The sequence below is a fragment of the Pygocentrus nattereri genome, chromosome 14 (assembly GCF_015220715.1).
Source record: "Pygocentrus nattereri isolate fPygNat1 chromosome 14, fPygNat1.pri, whole genome shotgun sequence".
In the NCBI taxonomy this organism is placed as follows: Eukaryota; Metazoa; Chordata; class Actinopteri; order Characiformes; family Serrasalmidae; genus Pygocentrus; species Pygocentrus nattereri.
In genome coordinates, this window is record NC_051224.1 from 13,308,297 (window position 1) to 13,322,816 (window position 14,520).

Genomic DNA, 14,520 nt, shown 5'->3' on the forward strand with positions numbered 1-14,520 from the left:
TGGCTTCTTTACAAACATTGACGATCCTAATAAAGCCTAAGCAGACTGATCACTGTGAGGTGCCAGTTATTCAGTGTTTTAGTAAAATCTTGAGGGACAACAACTGAACAGTCTCTTCAGTATGTTCACGAGTGATGAGCTTAGCTTTTGTATTGAAGTACCTTTCATGGCAGGTTATCTGTCATTCACTGAAAATCACATAGCTACCCACTACTAAGTCAAATTTGTGGGATTTTGTTATTGGGACACGGGGAATTATTTGCTTAGTTCATGGAATAGCAGTGGGATTTTGGGATCAGCAGTGGAGTAAAGCAAGCCATAAAAGCCCAAATAACGTTGGGAATTTTGTATTCATTTTTTGTTATTTCATGAAACATTAATAGAATTTTTTCTATTACAGTTTTTCAAAATGAATTCTAAATATATCTTCTGAATACATTACTTTATGTATTGTAGTTGAATACATCCCTAACTGCATTTAGGACAGGGTTTTCAGTATTCCGTAAAATTTTTTTGCCCAACTCTGATCATGTGTTGCTTTTTATAGAGGCATAACATCTGATATATTATCAGTAAATGCCATTCATTTAAGCTTAGTATGTGTTACCTTTGACACAAAACATTGCTTTTAGCAAAATAAAATATTTGGAATCATATACATATCATGGTTTATAGCACCTACAAAGTAGTTAGGGCAGGGTTAACGATCAGGTTACTTTCTGTGGACAGATACTTGAGGATCACAAACCTGTATCAGAAGGGAAAAATTCTATCAGCACAACCTTAATTAAAAGTTCAGGTACGTTCAAATGTGAGAACACTAGTGTCTTCCTAGGGTTTGCAAGACATAAATCAATAACTTAACATTTTCTCAAACCCACAGTTTTTGCCATCACTGGGGGCTGTTAAGTCAGTCAACCATCAATGTGCACCTACTCTATGAAGCCACATAACTAGAAAGAAAGCAAAATGAATTGGAGAAAGAAATCTGCTCTGTTAAAAGCATGCCATCTTTTATTTCAGATATAAATTTAAGTAAAAATATTTAAGATGTTTTAAAAGCAAGAAACCTTGCTATTTGTCCATTGGGGCCAGTGGGCACTAAGGAATGAATGGATTTAAAGCCCTCCCACCATATTCTTCTCCTTGCTGGTTCATCTTCTGCCTTACTCATGACTCATACTCTGTGTCCCAGTGATGAACAACATAAGCACAGAAACCATGACAGGAAGTCACTGACACCCTCCAGTCACATTAGTGTTCACTGTTCTCTGCTCCTGTCCTGAGCTGCAGGTTCTTGTGAAGGCATATGGTTCTTGCGGTACTTGCACTGCACCCACACTCTGTACATGGTCAGCTGCTTTCCTCTGTTCACCTGGAGGCGCCGGTCCACCAGGTTCTGCACCTTCTCCAGACCAGCTCCAACAAACAGCTCATGCAGCTCTTCTGAGAGGACAGGAAGGAAGAGAGGGAGTAAATAGTAGGTTAAAAAATGTTCTCAGTTTCAAATGTGGCACTGAAATAATGACAACTGTTTTACCCAAATTACTTAAAGCACCAGTGAGAAACCTATCAGCATTAGTTTCAGCTCTTCAATAACAGAGGTTTTTAAGTCACCCCAATAACCTACTCTCTGAAATGTACATAAGTACACAAAATAAAAAGAGTACACAATTAAAAACATGTACAGCAATATCTAGGTAGACATACTACAATACAGCTTTGTGGTTTGTCTGGTGCATGTGAAGACTCTTTACCCTGAGTGAAAAAATAGACCCGTGTTCCATCTCCTCTGACATAGAAATTTTCAGATAAACACCTTCCTAAAACAGATAAAACAAAAACATGCATTTCAAAGCTCAGACAAGAACCAATACGTGTAATTAAAGCAAAAATAAATGTTACACAGTCCCTTCATCTGTTGTTGGTTAGTGGTCAAGATATGTTTTGCATCCTAAGTTTTTGATTCTTTAGTTTATTACAGAGACTACAAGGCAAAAAGTAGCTAATGGAAGCCTATAGTCAGTTAGCATTATAGTTAGCATTTACATCAAACTGCTTTGAGTTGCTCAGTAATCTTAAGCAGACTTGCCTGTGTGGTTTCTCACACTGCATGACATGAACAGAAGTATAAAGATGGCTGCTAATACTATTTCTTCTAGCTTTGTTCCATTTTATAAAAGTCAGTATGTATGAAGAAATAGGCTGATGACTGATATCAAGCATTACAATAAATTATATAGGTGCGGACATTATGCAAATAATCATGCTTTTGTTCTTCTTCACATACCAGATCTTTTTTATTTTGATTACTTAATGGTTGTGTAACTTTGCACAATGATTGTAATATAAGTCTAGTTAAAAGATGCATGTTATATGCTGTACTAACAGAATATCAACTAATTAACTATACTCATACTTTGAACACTACTTCAAATGTTTATAACAAAGATTTTCAGTCTGACAAAGTGAACTCCAGGACAAGATCTACTCTCAGGTACAGAGTAAAACAGACGAGGTTGTCCAAAAGAACGCACCAGTTTGACGGTGTTGGCTATGAGGCAAGGCTGTGTAATGCGCACACTTTTGCATTTTTACAGTGCTACTTTGTAACAATATTTCATATCTACATTTGTATCATGATGATATTGTTTAATATGACAAATCTGTAGATGATATTAACTGCAGACATTTGTTTTCATTTTACATGATCATCCAAGCTTAAAGCACATAGTTTGAGCCACTATGTTTAGGAGTTTATTATAGTTTATTATAGTTTTAGTGATGCTAAACTGTTGGCTTTAAGGGAACAGCTTGACAAAAAAAAGGTTTATATGAGTTTCCACCAACATACATTTGGTTCTGTTGTTTAGAACTTGATATACAAAGCCAATGTCGCTAAGAAACAATGGGAGTCAACAGTCACCAAAACAGGCTCCAGCACAAAGCTGGCAGTAACTCACTAGCACATGCACTAACATGCATGTAAATGCAGTTACAGGACTCTAACCTTTCTTAAATCGAAGTTGGGCCATGTCGTAGCGTCCATAGTCCCGCAGTAAGAGAACTCCCCCTGGTTTGAGCAAGCAAGCAAGTCTACTGATAGAACTCTGCATCCTGAGGGAGGGAGGGAGGGAGGGAGGGAGAGAGGGAGAGAGGGAGAGAATAAGAAAAGAAAAAAGTGTGAACTACTATTAAACTTCTGACAAGCTGATATTATGGATTTATTCTTTACTCACAGTTTTAAATTTATGATGAACTTATCACTACTCAGAAGTTAATTTACACTAGCACAAACAGCTACAGCTGACACAGGTGATCTACACTTATCAACTCTACATCAACTCTCTCCATCCCACTCACTTGTCAGGATGCAGAGCGGAGAGGACGAATATAAGTACAATGACATCGAGGCTCTGCTCTGGCATTGGATACACATCCGTCACATCACTCAAGTCATGCACGAAGGCGTGACAGCGAGATGGGTCATACTCTGGATTAGACTGCAAGCCAATTGATAAAATCAAATACAAAATACAAAACCAATAAACAAAATAACCAATTCTAAATTTATGCTCTGCTCTCTCTCTCACCTTGACTAGATCAACAGCTGTGCTGGAAAAATCACAGCAGTACACAAAAAGACCTGGATCACTAGAAGACACAAAGGAAAAGAAACATAATATGATGTATTTTTATGTATTTGTGGCACTGGTCATGCTTAGTATACATGCTAAGAAAAAAAGGTATGCAACTGTCAGTCTTAGAGTAGTACCTCTCTAGCCACTGGGTGGTACCCTCAAGGGTACATCTCAGTGTCTTTAGTCAGTCAACATAATTGTACCATAAGCCATTATTTTTTTAAGCTGTACTGACTCCATACCCTGTCTCGTCTCCAGGTGTATTATTTTAAAACATTAGGTTATGAAAAGTTACAAATACATACTTTTCCACTGGTAAAATGTATTTTAAGGTGCACAACTGGACCATAAATCCACTGTTGTACCTTTCAGGGTACATTTACATTCTTTGTACCTTAATGAATGAAAAATGTCCCTGTACAGATCCTTTATTTCTAACAGTGTATAAGTGGACAGCGAGATGCATAGCCATTTACACATTTCCATGTTTCTCTGATGACTGTTTATGACGGAAGAGTTTCATGACTGAAAGAAACAGTATTATTTACCTCAGCAATTAAACAGTAACCTCCCATCTTACTTACTTGTTGGTCTTGAGAATTGGGAAGACTGTATTGCCCACTCCACAGCCAACCTAAGACAACAGACATGCATTAAATTGCAAAAGGTTAGAAAATGATCTCACACAAATCTGCATGTATACATGTACAAACACACAAACACATTGAGTATCAAATGATTCACCTCCATAATGCGATAGGAAGCTGAGGCTCCAGGAAATGCTGTTTTTTCTAGGTGCAGGACTGGATTCTCTTCACCATTTATTTCCAGGTTTGATGCATTTTCTCTGGGCTCATCTGAAGTCTGCTCTGTGGAGCTGTTGGGTTCTTTATGCTGAGGGGCAAGCTCAGGGAACTCAGTGAAGAGCCAGTGACGGTCCTTAAAGAAGCGGTTCTCATGGATAGTGTAGAAGGCATTCCAGTACTCATTAGCTTTCCTGTCAAACTCTTCTGTTCAAAGGAAGCGAATAATTCTTAGAACAGAGCTGTGAGTTTAACGAACATGTCATGCTAAAAATAGCAGACAAGAGATAGAAAGATAAAAAAAAGATAAAATAACCATTAAAACAAACAACAAAATACTTCTGATATTATGGACATTGCAGGTGCCGACTACAAGAGAAAGGTAAGTTACATGGATACATCGATACCATTTTTGTCAGACTGAGTACGAGTTCATGTATAATACTACGTACTAAGTAACCTAATCAGAAATAAGTAGTTAGTGTAACTGAGTGCAATATACCTTAACAGTTACATCATTACAATCTAGCTGATTTTAAATGATGTAACTTAACTGGCTATGCTATATTATTCACCTTTGATTGAGCTGCACTGCAGTGGAGTCGAATACGTTAAATTCCATGTCAGAAAAGCACTTCTGTACAGCTGTAAGTAAAGTATGCCTCACAGTTTTAAACCCCAATCTGTCTCTTTCAACATCAGTCTCTGCAGCACAGTGACAGCAGGAATCACATCCGAGGAGCTCATGTGTAAGGTTTTATGCCTGGACTATTTTGTTTGGCTGGTTGAGCTGTAATTAAACGTCCTCTAAAGCCAGACATACACTGTGTGAATTTAGAAATGTTGTTCTTTGGTGAGTCACACTGTATGTCTGAATACGCAGCCCATCGTGTAGAGACAAAGCCTACTATATATATATATATATATATATATATATATATATATATATATATATATATATATATATATATATATATATATTCAAAACATTCAAAATAACTGCAAAATAAATGCTGTGCACTAACATGCTGTGCTAAGGAAGGACAAACTAAGCAGCACTGCGCTGAAGCTAAAAGCAGGCAGTGCCGTGCATAGCAGGACAATACAGTATCAATACATTCAATGTATAGAATTCGTATTAATGTTTATACCTCACTACTCTATTCAGTCAAACAGAGAAAAGTTGGCACAAACGGACTCTGGTAGGAAATGTTGACTCTTTTGCCTGTTTTTCTAGTCTTTGTTTCTCCAACTGTATTGGTTTAGTGGTTGTGATTGTGTGTTTAAATCACACCGTCTGATGCTGGAGGTAATATACCAAAGAGAAATGTTTAAAGTGAAGAGTGACTTTGTCAGAGTCAGTAACAGGCCTGATCAGTAGCAGCGTACACTTGGCTTAGGTCATATGGTATCAGTGGATATCGGAATGTTAGTATCAGCAAATTTTTTTGAGTACGAGTAAATGAGCCCAGTAACGGCCCAACATCCGATACCAGTATTGGTATCAATGCATCAATAGTAAGATATGATCCAAACTGTAGAACCATGTATTATATGCTAAGCTACCAAATGTAATTAGAAACTGATGTTCCTTTGGTAATGATATAACTTTCTCTGGCCTGTAGAAAGACTGAGTCAGGTTCGATTTAGCTGACAAAAGGTTTCCCACAAACCTTGTCTCTCTGCTGGCAGAGGCTGGTTGTTCTCCTGTACTTTCTTCTGAGCGGCCTCCTCCTGTTCCTTGGACCATTCCACATTATCCCTAGCAGAGCAGCAGAGAGCACAGAGAGTCCTGAGTACATTTGACATAATGGAACATCTTGCTTGCTTCCTTCTTTAATTATAAATTAATTAAATACTGATTAAGTTATTATTAATAAATAGTGATTATTAATAACATGAGATTTCATATTCTTCTGAACAGATTATATGCTGTCTTCTAGTGCTGTTAATATGATGTATTTCAAATGAATCTGATTGGATAAAAAAAATTAAGCCAATAACAACACGACCATTTGGTGGGTCAAGTTGCTATTGGCTTCACTGTTTTTAGAGAACTCATGATAATGACTTTCAATAAAGACTACATTTGATATTTTATTATTTATTAACATTTTGTATTTCTGCAACAGAGTGCTCTGATGCAAAATGTTCCATTCTAGAAAAGTTAGCTGATGCAGACTTCTTCATAGTAGTGGTGATGGGGAACCAGATGTCTGAAGCTCTTAACAGATTTTTTAAACTAAAACAGTTACAAATATGCTCTCTGAGGCACTGTTTACTACTGTTTAAAGATAATCTTTGGCCTGAAGCTTTTTTAATGCATTGATGGCAAAAATATATATGCAGGGTGTTGTAAGGCAAAATAATACCTGGAAAAAAACTTTTAGAGACACATCGGTTCAGTGAAAAGGAAGAAAATGCTACTCAAAATAAGCACTGTGTTGTAGACACCATGATGCCTGGTTCCCATCATTTCTCTAGAATGCGTCACTTCACACTGAACCTCTCTGAAGACTGTTTACAACTCAACTGGCGAGTTATGCAGAAGTGTTGAAAAGACTGCGGATTTCCCTTTAAAGAACTGGGAAAGGGAAATACGTGTGAAAATGGGAGAGCCAACAGAATGGAAGATTTGCTTTCTCATTTCCAAAAGCCTTCCTACTGTGGCGCCCTGGATCCTCCAGGAGATATGAGGAAGGCTGGATTTAGTCATGTCTGAGCCACAGAGCTCAGGAAGAAAATATTTTTTACTCACTATCACGTATGAGTTTAAAACGTGGTCCAAAGCCTGAGTAATAAGGCGTTCATTTTGTTGAGGTAAGAGAAACTGCGCTTTCTCTGTTAAAGCCTGAGCTCTATCAAAGAAGCCCGTCTCCTACCAGGCATTGTGCTGAAAGACCTGTCGGGGGTCTGTGAGGAAGCGAGTCCCGAACTGTGGTCGTTTTTGCCCGTCCTCCCTGCTCCGGTTCGGTCTGTCAGCGGGCTCGCTCGGCTCAGACACCGGCACACCGACACCAACGGGCGCCGCCATCGTGCAGCTGCTGCTTCTTCTTCCTTCGAGCGGCTTGTGGCGGTTGGCAAACCGGCTTGAGGACCATTACTGCCTCCTATTGAAATGGAGAGTGGAGTGAAGATTGGAGGTTGGAAAATAGTGGGAAAGCTCGTAACGCTCAACACGGCGCCTGTTCACGACGAAAGTAATATATAATATTACATAATATAAAACGAGCTGGTCAACTTGCCGGTTAAACAGCCACCCCTTGGTGATGAGATATGCGCATGCGCAGTAGCAAGAAGAAGCTAAAGTGCCAAAAAAGAGCCAAACGGTACAAAACGGTTTATGCTGTTTTTGTAAGAGTTTATCACTGATATGAAATATGTTTCTGAAGTATTCATTTGGCTTGTAGTTTCGGTTTCATAGATCTACCCCCCCATACAAAGTGATAGGTACTGCAAATATGGCCGTCGACAGACTGTGTTCAGGACACAGCCCTGAGCTGATCAGTGAAGTGTGGGGTTCTGTCCCGAGGTTTCACAGATTAAAAGTGTGAGTGTGAAGCCAAACATATACTTGAGTGAATGAAAAATAGTGTCTAGCTACATTTAAACAGACTCAATTATACTAGGTACCAGTTCTTACAAAAAGGAGAAAAATGAGCTGTTTGCCCGGCACCACAAGCCTGATCTGAATTTGGGATATTTTAATAACAATTAAAAAAAATCTTCCAATCAAACATCTCTGTGTAATGAAATGATTAAGATGTAAAGTGCAGATTGATTCAGAGTTTAGTGTAAAGTGCTCCGGTCTAGAGAAACCTACCATGTCAGAATTTTCATGGCTGATAGGGACCAGACGTCTGAAGAGTTTACTACCTCGAGAAGCCCGTGTCATCTTGATCAACATTACATATAAAACTCAAAAGAACGTGTAAGTTTACTGCTCATTTTGGACCATAAATAAAAAGGCTGTATTTGTATCGTAGACATTGCCTCCCCTGGCTCTTACCTCAACCGCTGTAAATAAAATAAAGAGGTTTCTCTGAACTGAATTCTCCTTTAAGCACAACAATGAAGTACTTCAGTATTTTTCACAAGTGGAATTATGGGTTTAAAAAAAGGATAAAAAAAATCTGAAAAATTGTAAACAGTTCTTTTGTGAAAAACACCCATTCTAGATCTGCAGCCCATTTAGTGTGAAATCTAGGGATGGACGATACTGCTGTTTTTTTAAATACTGAAATCTACACTTTTTCTTACCCATGTAAAAATGTGATTTTTTTACTTCTTAAAGAAAACATTTATTATCAGTATAGCTGGCCGTTCCTAATGAAATCCTTAGGGTGTTCCATTTCAGTGTGGATATGAAGTTTCCCTTTTGTGTGGCTTTCACTATACAGCGCTGGAGATTAGCAGTTCGACTGTCTCCCTGTTTTGACAGTTTTGGCAGAGCACTGTATCATGTCCACACCAATATTGTAGGATAAGGCATTCTCATTATCTTTACAAGCATCTATCACAGATGTTTGAGAAGGGCTCTGACTCAGAAAGCCAGAAATACAGTTCTAAAAAACTGCTCAGTTAAATTGTTAATGTTAACTAAGTAATGTATTTGCTAAAGGTGTTGGGGATAAGAACCAGTTGTGTGAAGTGTTTAATGCTGTGTAGCAGGGGTGGGAAACTCCAGTCCTGAAGGGCTGGATTCCTGTATAGTTTGGTGATTTTTGTGCTTAACCATGCCTGATTCACCTCAGCAGTTTTAGTTTTTCTGTCAGAGCAGAAAAATCAGCAAACTGTGCTGGACTCCTTCCTTCACCTCCCCACCGCTGCTCTATAAGCAAACTATTACAGACACACACACACATATAATGTGAATGTGTCTAGGTGTACATATATGTCTAGGAGAATGTGTGTGTGTGTGTGTGTGTGTGTGTGTGTGTGTGTGTGGGGGGGGGGGGGGGGTGGATGTCCGCGTTCGCACGGGCATGTAGTGTTGTGTGGTTGGTGTTGATGGGCGGGCTGCTCTCTGCGGTGGGGGTGGTGGGGGTCTGGGCTTGGGCGGGGTGGTGGTGGTCTGGGCTTGGGCGCGGTGGCGACGTGGAAAAAAAAAAAACACACACATATATATATATATATATATATATATATATATATATATATATATATATATATATATATATGTGTATGTGTGTGTGTAATGGTTAAAGATACCCGAGACACTGTTCTATGATAATTGCTTTTGAATAGTAAATAAAAAGGTAAATAAAATAGTAAATATAAAGGCTACTGTGACCCCTGGTTACTGTCAATCTAAGTTGGTAAGTTTCTCTACAATTAATAATTTCGCATCACATCACTCTGAATGACTTTTTTGATGTCTCAGCCAGAAATTTAAGAATGTTGAATGTTGAAAAACATTTTTTTTGTTCTCCATTCAACTAACATATAGGCAGCTGACCAATTGTTATAAATGAGCATTCATGTGCCAAGAGTTTCAAATAAAATGATAACATCCACAAGTAAAATATTGAGTATCAAAATGTCAGAAATTAAATCAAACTTATTTATTGAAAAAGATTTTTACACATAGCCACTGAGCGTGAACCACCTCCAGCATGGCAGAACATGTCCTACTGAGTGCTACTATCTATATGTCCTAGATGTAGTTGTTTATGATGTTTAGATGTTCTTGACTTCAAATATCTTGGGTCAACCATCCAGAGCAATGGACAGTGTAGAAAAGAGGTGAAGAAGAGGGTGCAGGCAGGATGGAGTGGGTGGAGACGGGTGTCAGGGCTGATGTGTGACAGAAGGATAGCAGCAAGAGTGAAAGGGAAGGTTTAGCAAGTGCGCTGAGGATGTCACCACCACCAGGACTGTGACGTGCTACCCGAACCAGAAACCCTGGCTGAATGCAGAGGTCCGATCTCTGCTGAAAGCCAGGGACTCTGCCTTCAGGTCAGGCGATTCACAGAGACTCAGGAGAGCTAGATGAGAGCTGACGGCAGGCGTAAAGAGGGCCAGAGCTGCATACGCTCGGACGATCCAGGGTCATTTTTCCTCCCAGGATCCACGGAGCATGTGGAAGGGCATCAAGTGCATCACGGACCACAACACCACAACACAGCCCCTCAGCGTGACCCAGACTGAGGTCAAGAGGATCATTACAAAGATTAATCCCCGTAAAGCTGCTGGCCCGGATAACATTCCAGGGCGTAAGCTGAAGTGCTGTGCAGACCAACTCTCTGAGGTGCTGACAGAAATCTTCAACTCCTCTTTAATGTCCCCACCTGCCTGAAGACCGCTACCATCATCCCAGTCCCCCAAGAACTCCACAGTGACAGAACTGAATGACTATCGGCCAGTAGGCCTCACCCCGATAGTCACTAAGTGCTTTGAAAGACTGGTTATGACCCACATCAAAGCCAACATCGACGTCACTGGGGATCCACATCAGTATACTTACCGGGAAAACCGATCCACAGAGGATGCCATTTCCTCTGTGGTCCACACTGCCCTCACCCACCTGGAGAATAAGGATTCTTACGTCCGTATGTTCTTTGTGGACTTCACATCTGCCTTTAACACGATGATTCCCCAGACCCTGGCTTACAAACTCCACACACTTGGACTGAGCACCTCTCTCTGTAATTGGGTCCTGGACTTCCTGACTAACAGGCCGCAGTCTGTGAGGATCCACAACATCTCCTCCTCCACCATCATCCTCAGGGCTGTGTGCTGAGCCCCCTCCTGTTTACACTGCTCACATATGACTGCTCAGCTGGCCATCCAGGCTGTCATATTGTAAAGTTTGCGGACGACACGGCAGTGGTTGGATGCATCACAAATAGTGATGAGTCTGGCTATAGGCAGGATGTGGAACACCTGGAGAGTTGGTGTAGTGAGAACAATCTCTGCATCAACGTGAAGAAGACAAAGGAGATGAGGAGAGGATTTCAGAAGGAGCAACACCATCCCTCCCCTCCACCTACATGTCGGCGGATCTGCAGTGGAAGTGGGCTCCAGTTATAGGTACTTGGGTGTACACCTAAGTAACAATCTTACCTGGAGTAATATCACTTTCAGCCTGATCAGGAAGGCACATCAGCGCCTCTACTTCCTCAGAAGGCTGAGGCGTGCTGGACTCGGGAGCTCAGTCCTCACCTCATTTTACAGATGTGTGGTGGAGAGCATTCTGTGCTCCAGCATCACTGTGTGGCACGGAAGCTGCTCTGTGGCAGAGCGGAAAGCCTTGCAGAGGGTGGTGAAGTCTGCACAGAGGATTGTTGGAGTCAGCCTTCCCACCAACGTGGACATTTACACCTCTAGATGCAGGAAAAGGGCAACTGGCATCATGAAGGACCCCACCCATCCAGCACACACACTTTTTATTCCACTCCCCTCAGGTAGGAGGTTGCAGAGCATTAAGAGCAAAATTAGAGGAACTAGACTGAGGAACAGCTTCTTCCCTGAAGCTGTAAGACTCTCAAATTCCAACTGAACAATCACTGCAATGGCACTTCATGTCCATTTATTTATTTTATTGCTGCTGTACTGAATCAATGCCTCCACTATATCATGCCTACACATGTCACTTTATACATTTCCAGTATTAAGATGTACACCTTCTACCTCATACTCATACTGCTGTGGTCCATGCTGCTGTTATCTGTCCTCCCCTTTATGCACCTTCATGCACCTTCTATTTATTGTTTATTGTTTGTCACTTTGGGGGTTGACTGGACCGTGAGTACCACCTCATGTACCACATGTGATCTGAATGAAAATAAAGCTCTCTTACCTTATCTTATCTTATCTTTATGAATGAACAAAACTACCACCTTTTGTACCACTTCAGATGCTAGTGCTAACTAGTCTAGCAGGGTCCTATAGGGCTAACTAGGAGAGCCATAATGGAACTAAACTGCTGAATATCTGAAGATGGGACGTTAGTTCACTGCATTAATCTAAAGACAGTGATTTAGAGCGTGCTGAGACACAAAGCCTGTTGCAGTGTTTTGCCCCTGCTAAAAAGGCCAAAAGTCAGAAGCATCAGAAAAATTTCAGAAGTTGAGAGCGATTCCAGAACCAAAGATATTAGCAAAATCAGCGAGTAGAAAGAAAGCGAAAACTCAGAATGATTGAAAATGAGTAGAAATGTTTTTGAAAAATTAAGTTTTGATTTCACTCTCGTTATTTGTATTTGCACATTATATTACATAACATTTTATATTTTGTGGATTTCATAATTTTCTTAGAAATTTTTGACACAAAATTAGCTCCATAAGCCTTACTTTACAGGTTCTTTTCTATACAGTGAAAATATACCATGCAGTTTTGTTTGTTTTAATATCTTTCTAAAAAATAAAAATCCTGAAGGGTGAGACTAAAGTCTGTTCCTGAGTCTGCATTCAGCTTTTTCTCCATTATATATTTTTCCACTGTTGTATGGAAAAAACAAATGTGGAAAAATTGTCTAACGCTCAACATTTTACACCAGCTGTGCCCAGCAGGGGCAACTATTTTGTTTGTTTGTTTGTTTTTCCTCCGATCTCGACCACAAGGGCAAGTCAAGCCAGGTTTTTTGTAGTTCTCAAAGTTTCAAAGTTTAAGAGGGACAAAAATCAGCCTGGTGGTGTAGTGGGTAGTGCCATCGCCTCACAGCAAGAAGGTTCGATTCCCTGGCTGGGTGACCAGGGTCCTTTCTGTGTGGAGTTTTCTCCCTATGTCTCCCACAGTCCAAAGTGCAGTCAGGCTGTTTGGAGATGCAAAAAACAAAAAACAATCTCCAAAATGGCAAGTTTACAGGAGGGGCCAAAAACCTGCTTTACTTTCAATGTAAGTTAAGGTAAATAGATTTTATTCCATGCAATTTTGGAGTATTTTTGTTGGTCTAGTCATCATGAAATAATCTCACAATCAAATGATGTCGAAAAGTAATTGAAACTGAAATAAAGCCAGTGATCTGTGGACACTGACAGAAATATCTGACTACGTAAAGAAGGTTTTTAAAGTGAGATTTTATTCAGAAATGTATTCAGTGAAGCAAAGCACATTGCACCCATTAGGCCTAAAATATGTGAAATTAACAGGACCACTGTACAAAAAAAGCAAAAAAGGGAGAAAGATCAACAGTTTGCCTTTGGCTGAGGGAAAAGGCACTTAAAGTTTTATCTAACACACTGCTAGTTTCCATTAGTTTACATAGAAGTCATTAATGGGAATATAAGGAGTTGACTGGGTTTGGTTTTCTGGCTGACATTTCCACATTTTCATGAATGACTTGAGTCTCCAGCACCGAGGAGTCTGGTTTCCTATGGGGTCCAACAGAATCTCAACCAGTGCTGCCATGGCAACAAAAGTTTTGGAACTCTAGAAGCAGCCATGTGATGCTGTATCTATGACAACCAAAGTAACTAGAACCAAGAATGAAACATGACGTTCACATGAGCACTGTGCTGCAGTTCAACTCCATCACTAAAGTGCATCAAATATTTTTCTCAGAAAAATCAGTCACTGCAACTGTGCATAGTGCATGTACGCATTATTTTCTCAACATTCATTAGTTTGGAGATCAAACCCGAGGCTGCAACGTCATTACAAACGATTATAAGCCCTGTAGCTCTTGCAGGATGTTGATGGGTCATATGATCTCATAAGAGAGCAGTGCAATGACCACTGTTTCAGATTCATTCTCCCAAAGCTTGTTAAAGTTATATCTAATTTGGATTTATGTTTGGGTGCTTTGTTCAACATAAAATAGGAATAAAATAAATTGTAAAAAAAACCAAACTGTATCCCCATTCGCAAGTGATTCATGGTTGCACAGTTCAGCATTACAGCAAAATCACAAGTGTGACCCCTCACCACCTCCTCATCATGCCAGCAGTTCTTTAATAACAGTGAAATTTAAGTGTGATTGGTGGAGTGTCACTGAGGACATTGTTTGTGCTGGAGGTGTAACATTCTTATGTGTTGCCACTGTAGGTCACATTTGTAAAGGTGCTGGTAGCTCCTCGATATAACGGATTATTGGCCTGAAAAAGAACACAGATGATGGTCTTGATGAAAAATAG

The 14,520-nt window shown here is 40.0% G+C and overlaps 2 protein-coding genes across 2 annotated transcripts in view; both read right to left on the reverse strand.

Moving 5' to 3' along the window:
• Window positions 1-992: 992 nt before the first annotated feature.
• mettl2a (methyltransferase like 2A) lies at window positions 993-7,742 on the reverse strand. The gene is made up of 10 exons (XM_017686201.2): window positions 7,690-7,742; window positions 7,327-7,554; window positions 6,118-6,206; window positions 4,386-4,651; window positions 4,226-4,275; window positions 3,594-3,654; window positions 3,364-3,503; window positions 3,011-3,117; window positions 1,758-1,823; window positions 993-1,446 (listed from the first exon to the last, which is right to left on the reverse strand). The coding sequence occupies exons 2-10, from the start codon at window positions 7,476-7,478 to the stop codon at window positions 1,262-1,264; spliced, it is 1,116 nt and encodes a 371-aa protein (XP_017541690.2). The 5' UTR covers window positions 7,479-7,554; window positions 7,690-7,742; the 3' UTR covers window positions 993-1,261.
• Window positions 7,743-13,444: 5,702 nt separating this feature from the next.
• The window catches only part of itgb3a (integrin beta 3a), a 32,230-nt gene continuing 31,154 nt past the window's right edge, over window positions 13,445-14,520 (reverse strand). Inside the window, exon 15 of the mRNA XM_017686190.2 lies at window positions 13,445-14,481. Coding sequence (XP_017541679.1) covers window positions 14,413-14,481 — 69 coding nt within the window. The 3' untranslated portion in view covers window positions 13,445-14,412. The remainder of the gene's footprint in view (window positions 14,482-14,520) is intronic.